This window comes from Camellia sinensis, chromosome 7 (genome assembly GCF_055761805.1).
Source record: "Camellia sinensis isolate YWXY chromosome 7, ASM5576180v1, whole genome shotgun sequence".
Lineage (NCBI taxonomy): Eukaryota > Viridiplantae > Streptophyta > Magnoliopsida > Ericales > Theaceae > Camellia > Camellia sinensis.
The window spans coordinates 174026984-174052618 of NC_138967.1; the positions used below are offsets into that span (position 1 = coordinate 174026984).

The 25635-nt window shown below is 31.9% G+C and overlaps 2 protein-coding genes across 2 annotated transcripts; one reads left to right on the top strand and one right to left on the bottom strand.

The window, feature by feature from the left end:
• Window positions 1–6498: 6498 nt before the first annotated feature.
• On the top strand, window positions 6499–10872 carry LOC114258023 (protein RICE SALT SENSITIVE 3). The gene is made up of 7 exons (XM_028197862.2): window positions 6499–7072; window positions 7181–7231; window positions 7404–7535; window positions 8448–8553; window positions 8790–8831; window positions 8955–9011; window positions 9976–10872. Exons 1-7 carry the CDS (start codon window positions 6936–6938, stop codon window positions 10666–10668), a joined length of 1218 nt encoding a protein of 405 aa, XP_028053663.2. The 5' UTR covers window positions 6499–6935; the 3' UTR covers window positions 10669–10872.
• A 1720-nt stretch (window positions 10873–12592) lies between these two features.
• LOC114258039 (uncharacterized) lies at window positions 12593–13216 on the bottom strand. The gene has a single exon (XM_028197883.2). It carries the CDS (start codon window positions 13214–13216, stop codon window positions 12593–12595), a length of 624 nt encoding a protein of 207 aa, XP_028053684.2.
• Window positions 13217–25635: the final 12419 nt, after the last annotated feature.

The window sequence follows — 25635 nt, forward strand, 5'->3', positions numbered from 1 at the left end:
TTTGGGAAGTGGGTTGACTTTTTGGCTTTTTAACTTTTTTGACTATTTTAGCCTGGGGCTAAAAAGCCTGGTTTGGAAAAGACTTTTTGGCTTTTTTGGCTTTTTGACTTTTTGGTGATGTGTGTTCCTGTTAATTTACCAAAGTGCCCTTCCCAAAACACATCTACCTTAATTGCAAGGGCCAGGTCGTCCACGTCAGCAAGCCAACTGTCCGAAATAGTTGTTGTTCTTTTTTAATTTTTTTTTAATATATTTTCGGTTTGGAGTTGCCGTTTTTTGCTAACCTTTTATTTTTATTTTTTTTTGTTTTAGGTTTGCATTTGGCATATTTTGTTTAAATTTTTTTATTTTTTATTTTTGGGTTTTATTTTGGGGTATTTTGGTAAAATATTTATTTGTTTATTAGTTGTTTATTTTGGATTTTGGTTTAACGTATTTTGCTTAATTTTTGTAATTTTTTTTGAATTTATGTTTTTGTCATTTTTATTTTTTTATACATTGAAATAAGTTCTTGTTCTTTAATTTACGTTTTTTGTAATATTTTGTTTAATTTTTTTTATTTTTTTTCATTTTCTGTGAAATGATAAAAAGTGAGGTTTTATTTTATTGTCCTGTGTAATTTAAATAATTTAATTTTAATTTAATTTTAAATATTTAATTTTAATTTTAATTTTAATTTTATTTTTATTGTAAATATTTAAATAATGTAAATGATCTAAAAAATTTAATAAGCAAAAATTTAAAATAAATATTCAAAAAATTTAAAGCGTAAAAATTTAAATAATTTAAATATTCAAAAAATTATTTTAACAAAAAAATTTAAATAATTTAAATATTCAAAAAATTTAAATAATTTAAAATGTTAATATTTTAAATTTAAAAACAACTCTACACTCAAATCGTAACTAAACACATAAAACAAAACTTAATTAAAAAATTATTTTTAAAACTCATAACCAAATACATAATTTGAAACTTCATACTACTTTCATAACTCTACACTCAAATCATAACCAAATACCTAACAAAAAAATTAAAATATTTAAAAATATTTTTATAAAATAGAGTTTGAATTTTTTTTATAAAAAATTTTAAAATTTAAAAAATTCAAATTGTAATATTTTGAAATTAAAATATTTAAAAATATTAAAAAACGTTTTCCTTTTTGCTGTTGACATGACTTGGCTGGTTGATGTTATACTTTAGTGCAGCTAAGTAGGACACGTGGACGGTAGTGGCTAATTGGTTCAACATTTCCAACATGGGGCATTTTGATAATTTAACCCCTTGTTGTATGTGAGCTACCATTGAAATGGAGGCTGATTCATATTTTGTCGTCTTGTGGCTAATTTAGCCAATTTTGTCATGTTTTGGTTAAATTAGCCCACAACCGGCTTCCCAAACGTACCCTCATTATATATTCTGACTAAATCTCATATCATATTATATCCTTCATTTTATATCCAGTGAAACAAATAGGACCTTAATATTTTTGTTTAGGATTTATTAGTGTTTCACTTTGTTAAAATTGTAAGATATTAATTTATTAGTAAAATTATATTACAATTAAAAAGATCATTGTTATTCCATCAACTCATATTTTTTACTTTTATTTCATTACATCTGAAGATGCGATTATTGAATCAAACAAGAAAAGAAAAGTATTAGAATGTGCCAGATAGAGGGGTGTTTTGAAAAGTATGTTAGAAATTGCTTCTTAATTTTTAACTTATTTTCTTTTCTTATAAAAAAAATTAAAAAATAATCAAAAAATAATTTTTAACTATCTTTTTCAAAAACATCTCAAAATCTTCATATAATTGGCTGCGGCTCGTGAAGTAGGAGGCGCGTGATTTATGAGGAACGATGATGTCGAAGGGTGAGGACGCAGTGTCCCGCAATTCGTGCACTGCCTCCCTCTCCTCTTTTTTTATTTTTTGTTATTATTTTTTTTATGAAAAACGATGCACCGACTCTCTGCCATTCGCACGTGCTCACGTGATTTAACCTTCTCAACCTTTGTCAATTGATTAGGGCACTCCCTATTACTTAAATAATAATAATAAGGGGGTGCAAACAAAAAAAAATATATATTATAAAAACATATGGGTTTCAGGGATTTAGAATTGTTGTGCTCTTAGCCTAACAGTCACTATTGTACAGTTTTTTAAGTTTATTTTTTATATTTTTGATTATATCGAGTAAATTATATCTATAAAAAATTAAGTTAATCGAAAATCGTTAAATTTTTTATTTACTAAAATTTGTATTTATTTTAATATTTTAAATTACAATTGTCATTTATGTTTATAGATATAAATATGAGTGGATGAAAGAGTTAACGATATCCGATTAACTTGATTTTTTGTAAGTATATTATACTTGATATACTCTAAAATATGAACTGTTCGAATTATCAAAATAGATCCTAAAATAGGTCCATAGGACTGCACAACAGTGATTTCTATACTTCCAGCACAACAGCTACTCCAACTCTAGCTTTAAGTAGTTTTGTGATGGGATACAAGTGAAAGGGTTATAAAGGTGCAAGTGTGACTTACACCCCATCATGTTTGTATAATTTTTTTCTCCATTGAGATATAATTCCTCATAATAATAATGTAATTAGTCTAATAAAATAATGATCCATCCAAACAATTTTCTTTTTTAAATCTCTCGAATGACGTGGCAAATAAAATTTTAAAAGTTAAACCATATTTTAATATTCTCTCAAAATTTTCCTTACACTGAAATTTTCTTATTGGTCATAATGATAGAAAGGTGTTCTGTACACGCACGACATGTAACAATTGATATAGAACTTGCATTCTATCTTATCACTTTATTCGAGGGTTTTGGAGAAAAATTATGTAAATATAACACTGATTGCCCATTATCAAATTTTCATAAATTAAGTTGATTTTTATATATTTATGATTATGGTTTATCAGAATATTGTTGATATCATCCTTCAAATCGTGCAATGAAACACAATATAATTGAAGTAGTTTAATTTGTTGATAGTTATATTGTCATGTTTATATGATTATTTATTTTTTGTCCTTATGTGTTGCATAAATGATTTATTTATTATATTTTATAAATAAAACAAACATGGTGATAATATATATGCATTTTTTTTTTTAAAGATTGGGATAATATATATGTATTTAATATTTAATTATGGATAATACGAATTTAATGCTATTACTTCATGTACAAATCAATCACGAATTTAATGCATGTTCGATGGTCAATTTTATAATTAGAGCAAATGTATTATATATTACAGTGATATCAGGTCATGATATTATCTATCAATAAATTTTTATTTATTTATTTATTTTTTTTTGTTACAATGAGATTACATATAGTTAAATTAGTAGGGAATCAATGCTGTCACCTAATTCTATTTGTAAGATGGTGTCATCCTTGATTCTTGTGATCAGCAACAGTATTATCAATATATTTATTCACATTGATACCAATTATCACTCCATCAAGCTAAAAACTATTTGTTTTGTTTATGTCATGCCCGTTTGGTGTAGTTTAAAAGCAGTTTATTTCAACTTTTAGCTTAATTTAAACTATTTTGATATGTTTGGTTTAACTTAACAATACAACTTATAACTTTTTGTAAGTCAGAAATTAACTTATTTTTTGAGTGGGGCAGGAGATGCTTAATTTATAAGTCAAAAATCAGCTTATATTCATAGTTATAAGCCATAAGCTGTTAAGACATAAGCTATAAGCACTTTCCCATAACTCTACCAAACAGGACCATTATAAGAAATGTTACTATAATTAAATGAAGCTGTTAAAATTTAAATATTTAAGTTTTGTATTATCCTGATTTAATAATAACACATCAAATTATATAAAAACATTTAATACCTAAATTTAATTACCATAACATTATTGATACAAATATTTATACATTGTGTTATTAATAAAAATCGAACACTTAGTAATATAGCATAGAAGTAGATAAATGATAATAGAGTACTTGTGGGGTAATGATTCCTCCCTCGTAATTAAAGTATATTTTTGTTATTCTATTCGGCCTAGACAAACATTGTACCAAAATTATTGTGGTTTTCATTTTAAATGTTGATTGAATTGGTCAATACTACAATAGGAAGGGGGGAAAAAATCAAGATCTTAAAAACAAGGCTACAACTTCTTGCATCTTATAATGAATAAAAGGGGTGCCCAAACAACTTTCAATTTTTTACCTTATAACATGTACGATGTTATTATCACAAACACTAAGTTTGGCTTTTACAATTGACATAACAATGATTTAATAATGCTTTAAGATATCAATCCAAATCTAACATTCAGAATGGCTCCTGCCTCTTTTGACCAGTAAAGATTCTGTGCCACCGTAAAATGTCATTTTTACCCTTCATCATCTTACCTCTTGCATTAGGCAACATTAAGGTGTTTGGCAAAATATGTGGAGAATTCTATTATGTTGCCATCCAAACAGGAAATGAAACAAGTTTTGAATAGCTTGGGGATGACCGGGGGTGGGGTGGGCATAGATCTATTTTTAAGATTTGAATTATTTATTTTATTAGATGATAAATAGAATCAAATTATATAATTACAATTATTAAATTAAATTTTTTTTTTGGGTAAATAATTTACACATACAATTCACCTAATAAATGATGAATATCAAAATGAGACTAGTGATAAATCTAACAAAATCTAACATCATCTTTAGGCTAAGTTTGGGAAGTTTAAAATAATCTATCTTTTTATCTTTTTTTCATCACATCACCTCTCTACTTTTCTGAACATTTTTTTGTAAAAAGACAAAAAGTGTACTTATTTAGGTCATCCCAAACAACCCCTTAGTTTACTGTGACTATGAGACAAACCTAACCAATGGAAAAGTACATAAACAAAAAAGAAATACTAGTATGATTGGTATTAGTATTGGATTTGTGCATCAATTATGTCAAAGTAATTGTTGAAGATGTCCAATGCTTACAAAAATCTATATGTAAGAAGTAAAATATTTATGTTGTGTTCGGATTTAAACAATCCTATTTTCACTCTCTTTTTTTTTTATACCAATTTTATTGTATACTTTTTATATAAACAACAAAATAATTTATCTTAAGAGAAGAAAGAAGAGAAGTGTAAAAGTTTAAGAGGAGCAAGGTAGTTGAGAAAAATATAAACCAATTCATACAAATTTGACTAATAAAAAAAATTATACTTAGTTAAAAGGTTTGAAAACTTTAATTTTTGGCTAAAAAGAAATTAAAAAGTCAAGAAAAGAAAAGTCAAAAAATAAAATTCATCAAAAAGTTTTGCCATCCAAACAGGAAATGAAACAAGTTTTGAATAGCTTTGGAGTGTGTGGCGTCATCACATATTCGTTTTAATGATTTGGATTATTTATTTTGTCAAATGATAAATATAATCACTTAACCCATGAAAAAGTGCATAAACAAAAGAGAAATACGAGTATGATTGGCATTAGTATTTGTGCATCAATTATGTCAAAATAATTGTTGAAGATATCTAATGCTTACAAAAATCTTTATATAAGAAGTAAAATATTTAGATTGTGTTTGGATTTAAACAATCCTATTTTCACTCTTTTTTTTTTTTTTTAAACCAATGACATTTCGTGTTTTATTTCTATTATATACTTTTTATATAAATGACAAAATAATTTATCTGTAAGAAAAGAAAGAAGAGAAGTGTAAAAGTTTGAGAGGAGCATGGTAGTTGAAAAAAATATAAACGAATTTATTACAAATTTGACTAATAAAAAAATTATATTTAATTAAAAGGTTTAGAAGCTTGACTTTTTGACTTAAAAAAAATAAATTAGAAAGTTCAAAAAGAAAAGTAAAAAATAGAAGTCACTAAAAAAAAATCAATACACCTAAAGTGATTCACAATTTTCAATACAATTAATAAAAAGTCATTTCAAGTATATTGATTTTCAAAAAACTAAAACATTACTAAAAAAAAAAAAATCAATTCCAAAATAGCTACAAGAACAAAGCGACCTCAAAAATTTTATATAAACATTTTTTATATGATAAATTACAGTCACTTCCCTTGAAATCAGAAGAAAATAATATTATTATTATATTTTTGACATAATTATATTAACATTTTATTTAGTATGGTTAAAGTTACCGTACTAACTTTAATGACGGGTAGACATTAAAATAGATATTTTCATAGAAAATATAAATATAATTTTTTTTATTTATATAATTAATAAATTATTGATAGAAAAAGGTCTATGTATTATTTGAATTAAAATTTTACGAGAAATCAATATAAGTGCCAAAAATATGTATATTTTTTAAAAATTTTAGATGAAATGAGTATAATTTATTATTTTTATAAATATGATATGACATCAAAAACACAAAAGAGTACAAACTGTTTGGTTGGAGCAAGCGAACCAAACCCTGCAACCAAACAGAAATTCGTAACAGAAATGGAGGGTACCAAGGTGATTTTGGCTTTTCTGAGAGGCTCCCAAGGCCTGATCTCTCTTCTTTTCTTTTCTTTCTTTCTTTTGCCTCACTGTTTGAGCTTTTTGTAAGGAGGAGAAAAGCTGTCCCCACTCTTTTTTCCATGGTAAAATCACCACAACAAACAAACATCAAATCCCTCTCTCTCTCTCTCACTCTCTACTTTTTACCTTCCCCTGTTCTCAGATTACTTGGGAGCAACAAAAGAGAAAATAGTGAGAGAGAGACAGAGATTAACAGAGGGATGAAGAAAGGGTCTTCCTTGTGGTTAGCATTGTAGAGTTGCTAAAGAGGATAAAAAAGCTCAGTTAGAGAAATTCTCAGTGGTAGTAGTAGAGAGAGACAGAGAGAAAGGGTTTAATTGTGAAACTGAAACAGAGAGAGAGAAAAAAAAAAGGAGGAGAGAGAGAGAGAGAGATGGTGGGCTCAGGAGGATCAGATAGGACTAGGAGCAAAGAAGCAGTTGGGATGATGGCCCTTCATGAGGCCCTCAGAAGCGTCTGTCTCAACTCAGACTGGACTTACTCTGTTTTCTGGACAATTCGTCCTCGCCCGTATGTCCCTCTCTCTCTCTCTCTCTCTCTCTCTCTCTCTCTCTGTGTACACTTTTCGTATCTTCAAATTAAGATGTCTTCTCAAATGGGTCTTTGCCATTATTGCAGTAGAGTTAGAGGTGGTAATGGTTGCAAAGTTGGAGACGACAATGGTAGCTTGTGAGTATAAAGTTCTTCTTTCCTTAATTTTCTTGCGAAAATGGAGGAAAATAAGAGATGGGTTCTGCTAATTGTTTTGTTTTACTGTTTTTAATGTTGTTCTGAGGTTAAGTACTGTTTGGATGAGCAATTAATTGAAGTGGGTTATGCGTTGATTGTATTTTTGGTGCAGGATGTTGATGTGGGAAGATGGGTTTTGCAAAGGAAGAATTGCAGATTGTTTGGAAGAAATTGATGGAGGTGAAGATCTTGTCAAGAAAGCCTTCAGCAAAATGTCCATTCAGTTATATAATTATGGAGAAGGGTGGGTAATTGGTAGGTCTTATTTTAAATTATTTTTTTAACATGAAATCTCTCTCTCACATATAGTAATTTTAGTAATTTTGGGGAGTAAAATTGATTATACAAATAAAAAAATTGGCTAAATCATTAGTGCTCCTCTTCGATTATATCGCAATGTGTTTGAAGTTATGACTCAATGACATTATATCCTATCTCTATTATCTTATTGAGTTGTAATTGTAACTCAAAATTACGATTCAACATGATTGTTGCATAATTAAAAACATTATGTTTTTATTGAAGAGTCTAAGCATGATCAACACCCTCTTCGATTGTATCACAGTGTGTTTGAAGTTATGATTTAATGATATTATATTGTATCTCTATTATCTTATTGAGTTGTAATTGTAACTCAAAATTACGATTCAACATGATTGTTGCATAATTAAAAACATTATGTTTTTATTGAAGAGTCTAAGCATGATCAACACCCTCTTCGATTGTATCACAGTGTGTTTGAAGTTATGATTTAATGATATTATATTGTATCTCTATTATCTTATTGAGTTGTAATTGTAACTCAAAATTACGATTCAACATGATTGTTGCATAATTAAAAACATTATGTTATAATTGAAGAGTCTACGCATGATCAACACCCATCCTTTAAAGGATGCACATTAGACATCGTTTTAAATTTTTCATTATTATTATTATTATTTTTGACTTGTTTGGTGTAGCTTATGAGGACTACTTATCCCTTTTTCATTTTGAAAGTCTTTTCAGAATATTTGATTCCTTTTAAAGTTTATGAGGCGAAAATAACTTGATAAGATAAGAAATGGGTACTTTTTGCCTTTTATTTTCTGATTAACAAGTGAACCAGATAGATATGGTTGTGTTTTAATTGGGTAAATTGGTCTGATCTGATCAGGTTGATGGGGAAGGTAGCTTCTGATAAGTGTCATAAATGGGTCTTCAAAGAACCAACTGAATGTGAACCAAATGTCTCCAACTACTGGCAGAGCTCTTTTGATGCTGTAAGTACTAAAAAAAGAAAAGAAAAAACGCACTCACATCACACCTCTCCTTATCTTTCCTTTTCTTTTTTCTTTTTGATCATTCATTTTCCAATCATAAAACATAGTAGGAGGTGTTATGATATTATTGGAAAATGAACTTTCATAAATTAGACTCAAGTCTCAATCAATCATTGTGAAATTATTGGCATAAATAATGAATCATATGTACCCTTTTTTCATTTTATTAATTGCAGCTTCCCTCTGAATGGACTGATCAGTTTGAGTCAGGCATTCAGGTCAGTATCAATAGTTGAAAAAAATGTTGTGGTCTCCGTTTTTTGTGTTGTCAACAACGTTCTTCTATTTTCTTGCTGTTTTGCTTAGTATGTGTTTATTTATTTATTGTTTGTCTTGTTCAGACCATAGCTGTAATTCAAGCTGGCCATGGCCTTCTTCAATTGGGTTCTTGCAAGATTGTGAGTTTCATTTTTTTCTCCCTTTTAATCTATTGTGAGTTTTTGCATTGTGATCCATGATCAATTAATAAAAATATCACGAATGTACATGTTAGCAACATAATGTACCTATACTGAGGTTGTTTGGGGTGTTTTAAATAAGTGTACTTTTTGTCTTTTTGGATTAAAAAATTGAGGAAAAAAATATGGATGTTTGGGTTAACTTTTTGACTTTTTATGAAAAAATATGTATAAAAAAATTGTATAAATTAGTGTATAGGGAAAAATTAGAATTGGGAGTTGTGCAGCCGTAATTTTTTATTTTTGGTGAATAATGATAACTTTTTAACTTTTTGAGTAACTTTTTAACTTTTTTGATTTTTCATGGGTTCCCAAACTTGGCCTTAAAACTTTATGCGCAATTTCTTTCAATAGAAAACATTTACACGGAGAACTTTTTTCTTAATAATATTTTTCGAAGAAAATGGTTTCGTATGTTTCGTTGTTTTCTTAAAACTAATATACTAATGATTGGATTAGTGGTGGTGGCAATGGCGGCGGTAGTGATGGTGGGGTGGAGGTGGTGGTGGTTGGGCGGTGATGGTGGGGGTGGTAGCATGGGTAGCATCGGTAAGACTCTAATCTAGAAAACGTTTTTTACTTTCTAAAAATAAAAGTTATTTTCTATCCAAATAAGTTTATTTTTCATTGATTATGAAAAATATTTTCCGTTGTGCATGACGCCACAAAATAGAAAAAATAATATTTTCTAGCCAAATAAATGGAGCCTTAATGAAAATAATGATGATATGAACAAATGAGAATATCTCTGGAGCCTTGTTGCGCGGACATATACATTCTTTGTATGCAGTAGTCCTCATGGTTGTTTTTTTAGTATTTATTGTTCATTTGACACACATACACACTAAATTTCAACTAGTAGAACTTTGATCTCATTGAGTGAAAATATATTCATCATTCTCAGATACCAGAAGACCTCCATTTTGTGCTGAGAATGAGGCATACTTTTGAATCGCTTGGCTACCAATCTGGCTTCTACTTGTCCCAACTATTCTCTTCCACCAGAAACACAAACTCTTCTTCACCCTCACTTCCTTCAAAACAACCCCCCATTCTCACCCGCCCTCCACCGCCCCTCTTTAACTGGGGCCAAAGGCCTCTTCCCTCCACCACTTCACTCCTCGTGTCTCCCAATTTCCCAAACCCCACTGCGAGGCTTGGATTTCCAAACTCCAAAGACGAAACCCATATGTTTCTCCATCCTCATTCATCTGAAACACGAATGGAGGACATGATGGGTGATCATGAAACCGACATCAAGTGGCCCAACGGGTTGAGCTTCTTTAATGCCCTCACGGGGCGAGCAGATGATGCCAAGCTTCTGTTTGCCCCAGAGGGGATGGAAAACAAGCCCAACCAGATGGCAAATTCTAACTCAGATGCTGTGACGAATCCTAATGAGTTATTGAGTTTGGATAGCCATTCAGAGAGCGTGAGGAAGATGGAGAACAAGTTCAAGAGAAGCTTTACATTGCCTGCAAGAATGGCCTCATCGTCTTCATCGACTTCGCTTGATCACCATTCACACAATCCTATGGAGTATAAGAACTCTGAAGGGGGGATGTACTCTGATGTGATGGACACCTTCTTAGGGTGATTTTTCACTAGGTCTATTATATATTTTAGAGGATCAAAGGGTGAGAAGTTGTATCTAGGTTTTGCTAGCTAGCTCTCTTTTGCTGCTTTGTGTTTCTGTTTTTGTGATGTTATTTCATATCTTGTGTTTCTTTGTTCAATTTACTGACATTTTCCTTCAGTTGTAGACTTACAGTTTATGCAATCAAGAAAATTTTCCTCAAAACATGTTCTTTGCATACAGCTGAAATTGAAGAGGATAATAATGACTCGACATGGTAGTTGAGTGAACGCCAAATCTAGACGTTAATGTTAGGGACGAAGAACTCAAATGAAAAAATGTCAAGAAAAAAAATGAAAAAATGTCAAGAAAAAAATGTGTGGATCAAATTTAACACTCGAATGTGAATATGAATACATTCTTCTTAATTATGTTTTTTGTCTCCATTATTGGTCCCTATCGTTACCGCAAACCTAAATAATTGAATTAGCAACTTATCTAATAAAATAATTAAGTTATTTTATTTTATTTTGGCAAAAAAATAAATAAATATTAGATGCACACAAATGTGGATTAGTTTAAGATCTTTCAGGAGTCATATATATATATATATATATATTTAAAACATAGAAAAAATTAATGAAACATTACTCTCCAGTTTTGTGTAGTAGGAGAGATGAAATATGTTTTTTTTTTTATTAACTAAGGTTCCTCAATAATTTTACAGAAAAAATTTGATTTAGAGAAATTTTACTAGACTCAATGAAATTGTTGTCCCGATTAAGAGAAATTTCAATTTTTACAGATAAATTTTGAAATTTCTTTGAGTTGGGGCCAAATTTTTCTAAGTTGAATTTTTTCTATGAAAATGTAGAGGGACCTTAATTACTATGAAAATATTATATGTTTTTTATCTTATAAAATTTTAATGTCAGAGACTAAAAAAAATTCCTCCCAAAAAAAGGCAACAACAACCGGGAAAACATTTTCTTCCCTTACTTGGAGAGGTGAATTTCATGTTGCAAAGTTGTACTGGTTGATTGATTAATGGGAAAATTGCAAATAAGTGGTAATTTCATAAAATTTTTACAAATTTATGAAAAAATTTACAATTTTAATTATTAAAATTGATAAACTTTTTCACTGATTTATAATTATTTTTGAAAACTTGCACTGAAGTGCAATTTCCCATTGATTAATCCTAAACTGTGACGATCAATTAAACAACATCTACCTGATAGATTTCAGGAAATGTTTTATCATGGTAGCATTGCTGGTTTGTAAAACATAAACATATACTATACTGTCAAAAGTACAAGTCACACAAAACAAAATAATCATAATATGCTTTCATGTCTAAAAATTACATACACAGTTGTAAACAATAATATAAATTAAAATGTAATTCGGAAAATAAGTTGCTATATTTATTGTTGTTTCAGGTATTAAATTAAAGGCCGAGAAAACTTTTAATATTCTAATGAGCGACTCAAATTGAAAAAATTTAAATTTTACATTAAATTTTTTATGAGCAAGTACACGAACAGTTTGATTTTGCAGTTTTAACTCAGCCAACCGCTTTTGGAAAGAAAAAAAAAATAGTAGTTTAGGCTAAAAATCACAAAAAAAAAATAAAATAGACTAAAATAGTTAATAAGATAAAATATCACATTAAATTCATAATCATTTCACTTTTTCTTTCACAAATATCAAATCCAACCACAAAAAATCTAATCATCTTCTCAAACACAAAAATTTTAACCTACTTAAATAACCAAAAATTAAAATAGCCTACTAAAATAGTCACTTCTCAAACGAGGCCATTCTAAAGATCAAGATCAGAAGCAAAAGACAAAAACATATGTTGTGCTTTAAAAACACCCAAAAACAATTTAAAAAAAAAAAAAACTTCAAGAACAACCAAAAAAACACTTCCACTGATCAATCACTGCACCTCCAAATCTCTCGATGATGGTTTGATAGCGTGACATTCCTTACACGCCGACACCACTGAAGTGAAAAACCTCCGGCCACACCCCACTGCCTTCTCGCCGCCTTCTTTCTTCCCTCTCAACCCTTCTTCCACCGCAACCTCCGCCTTTCTCCGCCGCGAAACCTGGTGGCTCAATTCCGGCGCCGCCGCAATAAACTGCCACCGTTTCGCAGACCCATATTGTCTAACCATCTCTCTCGCCACCACAGGCATTTTGACCGCAACAACTTTGGAAGCTCTGTTCAATGGCTTCCTCTGATCAGAAGAAGAAGAAGAGGGTTCGCTTGTGCTCGTTCTGGCGCTGCTGCTAGAGCTGTTGCTCCGAGACGACGATATTGAGGATCGGCTAGTCGAGCTCAAGCGAGAATAAGGAGTGTTTGTGGGTTGGGTTGGATTTGAGATTGGGAAAGAGTGAGGTAAGAGGCGGCCATTGAAGAAGAGATGATCGGCTGATGAAGAAGGTGTTGTTCTTGTGATTGTGAGAGACCCAAATTCGAATTCTGATTCTTCTTCGATTCTTGTGCTTGGGAAGGAGAACTTGTCGCTGGAGATGGTTTTGCGCCGGTGAGATTCCATGGAAATTGTGTTGTTACATTGATAGTTGAGTGAGCTGTGATGTTTATATATATATATATATATATATTTATGGTGAAAGACTATGGTGCAGCCGTATGTACCATATAAGTCAGGATAGAAAGGACATAATTATATATTTTTGTGAGTCATAATTAAAAAAAATAAAAATAACTCATAACTAATATATGAGACATAAGTAAAGATTTGATAAATGGTAGTGAAAAAACGAAATTAGTCATAATAATTAAAGAAAAAAAATTACATAGGTGTATATATTAGAATTGGATAAGGCTGTCTCCAATTTGGTTTCAGACTAGATTGTACTATTAGGCTTCCATGGGCTCATCATAGAATGTATGTTGATGACCTGAATTGTTTAATATGTAGGGTTTGTCAAGTTTTTCATCCTTACAAAAAATTATGTTGATCGAATATTAATTATTACTTGATCACAACATATTTCTATTAACATTTAAAAAAAAAAAATTCATACTAAACGTTGACAGAAATGTGATCTGATCAAGTGACTATCGATATCTGATCAAGTGACTATCGATATCTGATCAACGTAATTTTTTATATAAATAAAACACTCAAGAAACTCTATATATTAAACAGTTTGGATCATAGATACATATTCCGCAATGAGACCATAAAATCCAACCATGTCCTCCAATTCAATTACGGACCGATCACAAGCACCCCCATTAAAATTTCTCCGTATGTATAGGCATGTAAAGCCAAAGTTTAGTGATATAAACAAGGTGTGGAATGGTCGGCTGCGACAATGCTGCTTTCCAAGAAACTGTTCTCCATAAATTTCGATAAAAAAAATTATGTGTAATCTCATATATTAGTGTTTTGGATGAATTTTATCAATTCTTTCTAATTTGTATGTTTCGTCATTTTAGTTTTCAATCATTAATAAATTTAATAGAAGGTCAATCTAGATTTTAATCTTTCAACACTTTGAAGAGAGTAAATGAAATATTTTGTTGTTTTATTTCAATCTAATTTTTAAAAAATATTATCAATTAGATTAAATTAAAATTTAAAGATAAAGATAAAATTAAAATAATTAGAATTATGAAAATCGAATTGACACGTATGATAAATTATAAATGTTAGTAATGGGCGTCCATGTGGCATGACCGTTTGAATTTGAATTTGAATTTGAATTTGAATCTTATCCAAATAGGTTTTGAAATTGAATTCAAACCTATTTAGGATAACCACTCTGGATATTATCTCCATTAACTAATATGGATAGATAATAATAAAATATTATATATCTATATATGGGTTATGGGTAATTAAGAGAGAAACAACGTATCATCTGAGTTTTACCAATATACTGACTCTCTCCCAAAAGAACAACGATCAAGTCATTTGCACTGTGAATTGTGTGGGTGATATTCAATCTGTGATATCACTTCACTGCTGGGTTGGTTTATCAGACTCTGGAAGCACGTGATTTACCCACGAGGTTCTATCATCTAAAGATATGATCTAAATATTTTATCCGCTGCATTTTTTATACTTTGATTTACATTGGTATCAGAGCCATAAATATGAGTATTTTCGTGTTTATTTTTACTCATTGAAATATGTGTATATTTTTTATATAAATATATATACATGATATATGCATGAATATTAATGGAGGAGGAAGATGAAGTGCACGATTTTTTTTTTGCATTTTAACTCCATTAGATTGAGAGAGTAATATACCTCATTTTTATGTTGTTTAAATGTCATTTTTAATGCCATAAATGTTTTTATTGTGAAAAATTGAGTCCGACAGTACAAAAAATCGGACCAGAAAACACCCGAGAAGGCGGCGCGTGTGATTCACGCGCTGTATGACGCCGCCCAGCAGCGCCACGCGCCACCACGCTCTTTCACGCGCTGGGACGCGCTAGGCGCGCTTCCCACACGCGAGCTACCCCTCCCTTCCACGCACGAGCGTTAGCCGCGCCGCTTCGAGCCGCGCCACGTTCGTAGCCGCGCGCGCCATGCGCCGCGCCGCGTTGAGCCGACTCGAGCCGAGTTGCGCTGAGCGGCGGCGAGCCGAGCCGAGCTGTTTTTTCCGCGCTGGCTTGGCTCTAAGGCTCTGTTTGTTTGTTTTTAATTCTGAATTGCGTTAATTGACCATAATTTATTCGTTATAGCTTTGTTTTAAGCATGGTTGGTATCGTTAGACTCAGAATTAAATTTTTTATCTTCTGTAAAATTTTGAAAATTTTATAAAAATAAAAAATATTTTTCCTGAAATAATAATTCATTATTTCTAGTTTAAAATGCATCTGGTGTTGCATGATTAACTTTCTAGGGCTGAATTTTTTATTGTAGACTATTGATGTAGTTTACTAGTTACTGGTATAGTTATAGCATTTTATCAGATTCTGGAATATTTATTTCTGATTTTATGTGTGTTTATTAGTTATTTAAAATTCCAGAAAATACCAGAAAATTTCAGTATGATATACTTTCTGTTATGGCATAATTTAAATATTAAATACAACATATTTTTTGGGTTTGTTGTAATTAGAGGAGCATGATTATTTATTTATTTATTTGAATTCCATCATTAAATAAATATAGCATGAGTTGTTTGTAAATTTACATTGAGATGCTATTGTATGGAATTTATCATGCTTTGTATATGCCATAGTCAGTAGGAGGTTATTCGGTTGAGAGAAATCTTTGTAGATTAACTCCCGAAAACCAATATTTTGCGCATAAATTAAACTAAATTTTGGATAATTGTCACTTGTGGCGCAAGAGATGATTACAAGCATAGCGGATTTTCGATCTTGCGACTTGTGTAATATTGTCACTATTTAATTTAGATTTTTGCGGCAAAATTATATTATGCTAATCAAATTAATCCTAATGCGAATTTCTCTCTAAATTAATTTAGCTTATGGGAGTTAATTTGGTTAACCTAGACTTAGTAGAGATGTTCAAATGTGAACAATGTAATCCCATTCTTTAGATGAGCAAAAGTCTTGGAGACTTTAGGTCAAGTCTTAATTGAGCCAAAGTAAGGAAACATGATTCAAAAGTCGCCGTGGTTTTGTTGCCTTGTTTGGCATAATAAAAACTAATGTGTGCGCTATGGTTAGCGGCACGCTACGTAGTTTTGGTTGGCGAGTTTTGGAGTTATGAAATTAGTAAGCCCTCAATAGATCTGTATATGATCTTGACTAATGAGCTGTGTGGATTGACTTTGTAATTTGACTTGTAAATAATGTTACATCATTGGATGAAGTAGCATTCAAGAGTCACGTCATCCAAGAAATGCGAGCTTAAATAAATTAGTCATTAAGTGTAAGACGAGCAGCCAGTATGAGCAGCATTTTGCTCTCTACCCAATTATTGGGAGTGGATGGAGCAAAAATTTCATGCACTATAATAGTGTGCGTTGAAGTATCACTTGAAGATTAAAATATTAGCGCTTAGTAGCAGCAAAATCTATTAACACTAAGTGAAAAGATTAGCGCCAAGTGGCTGCAAAATCTATTAGCATTGCTAACTTGTCTAAGTCTGGACACTTTGTTTCCGCACTTAAGTGTGAGACATGGATGAGGTGCTTTTTTGTGTGATTCCTTTACTAGGCTAACGTTTTGAATAACATTTACCACTAAGCGCAAACGTTGCAGCATAGTAATAAAAAGGTCAAGACTGACAAGGTTGTTATGACTCTAAGAATTTGACGCACGGCTCGTGAGAGAGAGCATTGTGTTGAATTAGACTATTTAGCCTAATTCGCGCTTAAGTTACTTCAGGAGCTGTCATAGTTGATAGCTTATTCTCTCATTCTTGTGGATAGTAGAATTAATTGCAAGTAACTATGAAGCGAGAAATAGATATGGCAAAAGGAGTATCGTCATCTTTCAACTAGATGTATTAAAGTGTATGGAGAATAAAATTGACTTGAAGGTGCAGAGGATTAGCACTTACTAGTTAAATTTGCGACTTAGGCGCAGTTGATATCTCCATGACATCCTTTTATGATCTAATGAATATGAATTAGTCCTGAGTCATTACCTAGTTGGGCCTAAACCTTTTAAACTTATCTTTGAGAACTCACACATTAAGATGATTGGAATTAGTTTATGACATTGGTCATGAACCAGTGGCTTATTATACTTAATCACATTAATGAGATGATGACACGATGGTTTGAGTAGGCCTTCTCGGGCCCACTCGCTTATGACATCCTGCTCTCATGTGAATGTGTAACTTTGTTCGCAATGGGTGCGCACAAGTAAGTAGGAAAGCCGTAGAAGGTCATTTGTTTTGGCGCATTTAGTCCACTATGATATTTGTGACTAGATATGTGTAAGGGTATGATAGCTAAGCCTCAATCTCGACACATTTATAGATCACGATACGCATCTGAGTCAAGACTATTTGATTTCCCAAAAGTCAAAAGTTTTGAGATGATTTTTGACATTGCACATATGAGGTTGAGATCAATTAGATAACAGCATTCATGTTTTTAGTTTTGACCAAGGTGGCGAGTATCTATTTGAGTTATTTTTAGAAAACTCTGTGAAGAGAGATGGATGCTTAGAAAATTGATTATTCCTAGTACTCAACAACACAATGGTGTAGTAGAGAATAAGGAATTAAATATTGTTAATGTTAGGTGGATAATGGCGCAAAATGTTTCCCAATTGGAAATTACACTAGTTTGTTGCCTATATCCCTAACTAAGAGCCCTCCATATCAGATTTTACACTCCAATTTTGAGTAATAGGTTAGTGGAGAGCCATCTATGGGCGATCTGTAACCGTTAAGCAGCTTATCTTTATGTTACTTCTCATAAGATTGTAAAGTTAAGACCTAGGGTTCTATAGCGCATTATTGTATGCTGTCTTGTAAACACAAAGGGTCGTGTGGCGCATTATTGTATGCGGTCATGCAAACCCTCCGGGTCATGTGCATATAGGTAAGCAGCTTTGTAGTAGTGTAACTAAGTCACATAAAGTTTTATTAGTAAAGGTGACGTGAATAGAGTTTTTAGAACTCTATAAGATGGAGAATTCCAAGCATAGCGCTCTATGTAGCCTAGTTGAGAATGGAAAGAAATTTTCAATATCCTAGGGACAGTGGGAGCGATATGCCTACTAATGGATTACTCCATTAGAGAAGAATACTCTACATTCTTAGTTGCGTGGTAGCGAATGTGAAAATTTTCCACGTCATCACTGGGTGATTGAGAGGGAAACATTCATGATTGCTCCGCAAGATGATAAAGAGCCTAGGATAATGACTAAGGCTCTAGTCCCCTATTTTTAGAAAGTGGATCAATGTTGCGCAGTTTAAGACAAAGTCTTTGAGGATTAACCATTTTTTATAATTTGGTTGACTTTCCATTATGACGCAAAACTGTTATAAAGTTATGCGTAATTTGGATAGTCATTGTTGAGGCATAAGGCTCGCTAGATACCGAAAAGTCGCACCATTGAGGAAAGTGTAGACCATGAGAAGACTTCCTCCTGGGGAGTGAGGTTATTTTGACTTAGGCTATGATTGACATAAGTTCGGAACATTGATTTGTGGACATTGTGACCCAACATTCTCGTTAGAGAATTGGATAAGTAGATCCGTAGGGATTTACCTTCTGCTTTTATGGTGAAAAGTTAGGAGTGCAAAAAAAGGTTGTTAGCTCTAATAAATCTTTTACAGCCTAAAACAGTTATCCAAATAGTGGTTCTTAGATTTCGTCAAGCCATGATAGGCCAACGATGATCGATGAAGACTACTGAGGCATGATCAATGGTCCAAAAGAAGTTTTTCCTTACTTAGTCATTATGAGCCAGGAATTTATAAGGTTGTCGCCACCTAGGGTGGGCAGTCCTCTATTTTAGATATGATGGACATGGGTGATGTAATTTATATGCTCGGATGTATGATCCTTAGGGATTGTTTTAGGAAAATTCTCGGTTTGTCTTCGATGACTTACATAGAGAATATCCTAGAATAATTCTAGATGCAAAATTGCAAATTCATTGACCTACCTATCGGTAAAAGCTAGAGCCTTAGCTATTGAGTGAATCCTCAGATTGTCTTTGGGAGAAACAGATAACTTATATTCCTTGTTTTTTTTTCTTTGTTGTGGGAGCCTAAAGTACGCTATGTGGGCGTATTCGGCATGATAAGTGTTATCTTTGGTAAATGGTCAACTGAGTTGTTTAAACATTGACCTTGCTCATTAGACTGTGGATAAAATGCTTTATTAGAAGCATATTAATTTGCTCCTTGTAAGATTCAATGCGCTAGTTGGGTGCATCTGCACTAGTTGGGCGTATTAAGAATGAACGCAAATTGGTCACCAAAAAAATATCTTTAGAGAGGTTATTGCGCAAGAGGTAGTGATCTTAAATCATTTCATGTGAGGCGCACATGGTGGATTCCGTTGTATATACTTATCGCAAGAGGTGCTGATAAGGCTTATGTTTGGAATCTATAATTGCGCAAGCTGTGGTCAATTTTTTTTTAAAAATCGATCACTTATTTTGAGATGATGGGATGTTGACACTATTATGGTTTGTGTCATAATGATTAGCAGATGATGATGTCAGCAGGCAAGATTGGCTCACTCACACGAGCAATCGCCCTTGGCGCTTGGGAGCGAGCAAGGATGAGACTGGTGGTTTATTTTTATTTGGAGCCAAGAGAGGCTTAAATCATCCACTATGTATGTCGCCTTGGTTATAACCAAGATGAGGTCGTGTTAAGGACCAAACATGGATGTTAGTACCCACTTTCCATGTTGTGCCTGTTATGATTAGCCAGATGCGAGATCTCATTTGGCGCCTAGAAGGCGAGCAAATAGAGAATTCGGGTTAGGCGCTAGAAAGCGACTAGACTAATATCTGTACGGTGTATCGAGTATGACGTCACTCTTTATGGAAGAGTTACTCCACCGTAGTATGTATTCATACTATATGTGCTTGGCGACCGAGTAATGAAGTGAGAGAATGGATCCCTGCTTCCTCACCGTGTGAGTCTTACGTGTCATTATTGATATGACTTTCATTTATGTACCCTTTTGTGACTTTTGACTATGTCATAAGGTAAGGGGTTGATGTTCTGCTACTTTGGTATGTTGCCTGCGGTCATGCATGATTCGGCCTTAAGGGACATTACTGGGAAAGCGGTCAATCCTAAACTAAATGGCATGAATGCAAAGGGAAGATCATCTAGTATTACACCACTGTTGTATATTCACTGCCGGCAACTCACATCGCTCTGTATGAGAGGCGAATTGAGTGTGAATATATTGCAAGAATTAAGAGGGTCAAACATGCTCCTTTTGAGGGATTAGAGATGTTTTTTGGACCGGTGTAATTAGATGGGTCTGGGGTATATGAGACACTATTTCTATTCTTTTTGGGTTGATGTCTCTATGCTGGCTCATTTTGAGTTTCTAGTATAGAGCTCCCACATGCAGGTGTTCTCAGCAGTCGCACAGTGCAGTGGCTAGTATGAGATTGTTTATTTTTGGGAGATTGAGATAGAGATGTGGCAGTGTCATGCCAACTCATGTGCGAGTGGGAGATGTTAGTAATGGGCGCCCATGTGGCATGACCATTTGAATTTGAATTTGAATCTTATCCAAATAGGTTTTGAAATTGAATTCAAACCTATTTAGGATAACCACTCTGGATACAGATATTATCTCCATCAACTAATATGGATAGATAATAATAAAATATTATATATCTGATATATGGGTTATGGGTGATTAAGAGAGAAACAACGTATGATCTGAGTTTTACCAATATACTGACTCTCTCCCAAAAGAACAACGATAAAGTCATTTGCACTGTGAATTGTGTGGGTGATATTCAATCTGTGATATCACTTCAGTGCTGGGTTGGTTTATCAGACTCTGGAAGCACGTGATTTACCCACGAGGTTCTATCATCTAAAGGTATGATCTAAATATTTTATCCGCTGCATTTTTTATACTTTGATTTACAATAAAGACTACAAATATAATTTAAGGAACAAACTCACATTCAGAATATGAACCTTTGTTAGAACAGTAATGATCATGTGCAGAGAAATCATACACATGAAAACAATATGTGGTTCGAATTTAATTGACAGACTTGCATTCAAAATAAATTTGGATTGCACGTTGATTTTTTATTTTTTTATTTCTTGTGCATGAATTTTTTGAGTAGGATTGCAGTGATTGGAGCATCTGATAAACATGGTGGTCTAAATTATGTGTTGCTTAAGTTGCCAACTCAACCTTAATTTTTATAATTACATGGTGTTGTAATAATCTTCAGAGCATGGGTAGTCTTCTGTCAACTTACTTTTGTTTTTTTGAAGGACTCGGCCTCCAAAAAAAAAAAAAAACACACTTTCATAAAGCAAAAGAGAATCATAATCCAGAGAGAGAAGTAGTCAAGCGACTCAAGTGATAGAAAATTGGGCTATTTGGGCTCTCACAAGACCATGCAATGATGGGTTCAACATTGTGGCTTGGAAGCAAAGGCAAGAGGAAGAATACGGCTTCATACCTATTCTTAATTAAATAAATTTAAAAATACATAAATCAAATATAGCAAATAAATAAATGAATAAATTTTTTTAAACACTAAAATTTACAAACAAAATTTATTTAATCTAATCACATCATATATTTTTTGTTTCAAACTCTGTGTTTGGTTTTTATATTTAATGACATTGTTGTTTTTAATTTGATCAAACACTTGGTGGTCACTCCCAAACATGGCGACAAAACAATTATAAGGAAATTCCATGTCTCCCATTTGGGTTTATGTAGAGGACCCATGAGCCAATTTCCATCTCATCATGCCCTTAGGACCACTGGTCAGCCAGTTTTTGGGTTTCACTTTCTGGCCATCCAAACAATTCATTACTTAGTGGTGTTTTGGAAAAATGATAAAAAGCTAATTTTTGGGTGTAAAAAAGTAGAGAGGTGATATGACCCAAAAAAAATTAAAAAACTAAAAAGTTTACTTTTTACCAGCTTGCCAAAACGCGCCTTAATCTTCCTCGTCTGGATCTTTAATCACCCTTTATTATAGGACCCAAGCCATAGTTGGACAAACCTATTTTCTTTTTTCTAAGAAAAGGAAATGTGAAAAGAAAATTTTATTCACAACAATGAGTTTCGAATTCAGACACTATGTTTGAGAGAGTGTCTCAACCACTCAGCCAACTTCTTAATTTTAGAAATCTATTATTTCAATAGAAAAGTTATGATGATTAAAATTTGAACACTTCTTTTAGTTTTCAGACCTTTTTTTTTTAAAAAAAATATGATAGTTGAAAAAAGATTACTAATAGAAAAAAAATATTATAGTATTTGGAAATGAAAAAACGAAATCAAAATGAAGAAATTTATAATGTGTATTCCTAAAAGGTGCATGCCATACAAAAGTTTTAGTTTTAGTTTTGTTTAATTTTTCAAAAACTATTTAAAAATAAATTTTCCTTTATTTTTAGTAATTAAAAAAAATATTTTAATCATTTTTTTAATACTTTTTAAATGCACCTATTTAAGACCCATCTAAAAAGTAAAAAAAAGGAAAATTAGTTTAAGGTCCTTCTTCCATTTTTAGTAATGGAAGAGATTCACAATATTATTTTTTGATGTCTAAGGTCCTTAAATCCATATTATATACCATATCAGAGAAATTTGACTTTTTGTCTCTCCTATCAGTTGTGTATTGGGGACGCTTGGTGGTCTGCTGTAGTAGGTCTCTAGGTGGAAGCTTCGTTGCTCTGGTTCTCCGATGGATGGTGATAGTCGCAGGTTGGTAGCATGTCGTTGGTGAGATCGTGTGTCACTGGAGTGTTGCTATGGTTTGGACACAGATGCATCGCCGACAGTGTGTCTATGACACCTCGGGTGAGGTCAGTGTATCCTGGTTCGTTTGGTCTGGGTGTCCAAGATGGTAAATATGGAGATTCAGGTTCCATTGTTCCAGGTTGGTGGTTTCGCCATACATGGTAGTGGTCCAGTGGTGCTGTTGATTTCCGTTTCCAGCACGAGGTGAGGCGTGTGTCTATTTCTACACATGTTAGCTGGTTGATGGCTTTGGTACATGGGGAAGTGTATATACGTGGGTGGTTTTTCAGCCCACAGTTTTGTTCAAAACTAGCTTTTGGTCTCTTCAGAGCTGCATGCTACATACACCATCTCTTTGCGAATTTCTCTAGGTTTGAGGAATTTATCTGGTTTGAGTGAATTTCTTTGGGTTTGGAGAAGGGAAATTTCTCTGAAGATAAGGGAAGGCTAGGAAGGCCAAAGAAATTTTCTCTGGAGAGGGAAATTTCTCTGAAGGCCAGAGAAGGAAAATTTCTCTGGAAAAAATGGAAGACTAGAAAAATGTTCAAATTTTCTTTGGGGAGTTAAGTCTAGGAGAGGCAGGGAGGGCAGAGAAATCTGTTTAATTTTCTCTGCCTTTAATTGAGTAATATTGGTGAAGTCAATTTTCTCTAGGTCTGGGAAGTCTAAAATTTATCAATTTTCTCTGGTTTGAAAATTGGTCAAACTGAACCCAGAGAAATTTGAATTTTCTCTGGGTTAAACCCGGAGAAATTCTTTGGAAGTCCAGAATTTCTCTGGACAAAATTTCTCTGGACGAAATTTCTCTAGATCAAATTGAGGGACCTTAGACATTATGAAAATATTAGATGTCTTTTATGTTATAAAATTTTAATATCAGGGACCTTAAAAAAAAATCTCTAAAATAAACTGGCTAAAATATAATATAAAAAAATGCTAAAAATAAACAAAAATTTGAACAAAAATCTATATGCATTCTTGTTCGGATTTTTGTTTATTTTTAGCGATTTTTTATTTTTATTTTTATATTTTAGTTAATTTTTTCTTTACTCTTTTGATGTATCTAATCTTACAAAAAAAAAAAAAAAAAAAAAAACTAAAAGTTCAATAAGGACACACGAAAATCTGTTTAAGAGTAGTTTCTAAAAAACATAAACTAGCCTTATTTTTTTGTAGTGAAAATTATGAGGATATAGGAGGTTGACGTCTCAATCGAGGTTGGTTTTGATTTTATTTTGATAATCTGAACGGTTCATATTATAAAATTTGTTAAATATATTACTTATAAAAGAAAAATAAGATTAATCAAACATGCATAGGGCCATGATTAGGCCATAATTGTTTTTTTAAAAAATATTAAAATTATGTTAACTATTTATTTTTGTTAAACATAAATGTTGTCTTATTATGAGTTATAGATGTCCAATTGATTTAATTTTTTTCATGAATGATCTACTGACAAACTTTACAATATGAGCAGTTTGGATTGTCAAAAAAAAATTCAAAAAATACCTCCATGAATTCACAAATGGTAGATTGTGCTTTTCCCACTTTGAAATTTTGAATGTTTGTGATATGTATGTTATGCCACTTTAAAATAAAATTATCAATAGTGAATTTATGGTGTCTATTGTACTATGTGCATTATTTTGCCCTGCACATTTTAGCCTTTCTTAATAAAAATATTTTAAAGAAAAATAACTAAAATGTATAATTTTGTTTGAGTGTATATTGGGTGTTTTTGGAACTTGCTAAAAAAAAAAAGTACTTTTTTTGACTTTTTAATTTTTTTACATAAATTGATACAAAAAGCTAATTTTTTTAGTAAAAAAAAGTCACTAAAAAGTCAAAAAAATCAACTTTTTATCAATTTCTCAAAACACCACACTAAGAACATGAATAGCTAAAATAATAATATAATAAAATTTTGAATAATTTTTTTAGACCTATTTTGGGAAGTAGGAAAAAGTTAACTTTTTGATTTTTTTTTAAAATGTTTTTAAAAAAATGTGTAAAAAAATAAAATGATGATGTAATCAAAATATACCAATAAATCAATATGTTGGCTTTTTTTTTAATTGTCAAAATAGGTCTTAGGCCTCATTTGAGAACAAGTTATTTTAATAACTTTTTGACTTTTTACTAAAAGATGTAGAGAAAAATAGAGAGAGTGATGTGATAATTTATAATTATTTTTTGACATTTTAATTAAAATAATTACTCCACCAAATGAGGCCTTAATTTTAGTTTGTTGGAGATGCTCCTAACCTAAGGGTTGAAAAGTTGAAAGAAGTTTTGTACATGGGTTAAAAGGTAAATATCATAATTTTAAAGGTGAAATTATGTAATTTCAAGAGAATAGTGGATAAAAGCATAGAGCGTGGGAGCAAGGATCCTCTAGAGTTTTTTTTCCCTAAAATTTTCTAGAGTGGTGCATTGTGTGGTTGAGATTTAATGACAAATCACATCAATTTTTTAGCATTAAATCTCAACCACATAATACACCACTTTAGGAAACTTTAAGAAAAAAACACTCTAGATCCTTGGTGAGAGCGTGGACAGTCGTAGT

Bases quoted from the DNA above. Each gene is read 5' to 3' on its own strand.
- LOC114258023 (XM_028197862.2), top strand. From the start codon at position 6,936: ATGGTGGGCTCAGGAGGATCAGATAGGACTAGGAGCAAAGAAGCAGTT. The intron at 7,073-7,180 runs GTATGTCCCTCT...CCATTATTGCAG, and splicing joins TGGACAATTCGTCCTCGCCC to TAGAGTTAGAGGTGGTAATG. The intron at 8,832-8,954 runs GTCAGTATCAAT...TGTCTTGTTCAG, and splicing joins AGTTTGAGTCAGGCATTCAG to ACCATAGCTGTAATTCAAGC.
- LOC114258039 (XM_028197883.2), bottom strand. From the start codon at position 13,216: ATGGAATCTCACCGGCGCAAAACCATCTCCAGCGACAAGTTCTCCTTC.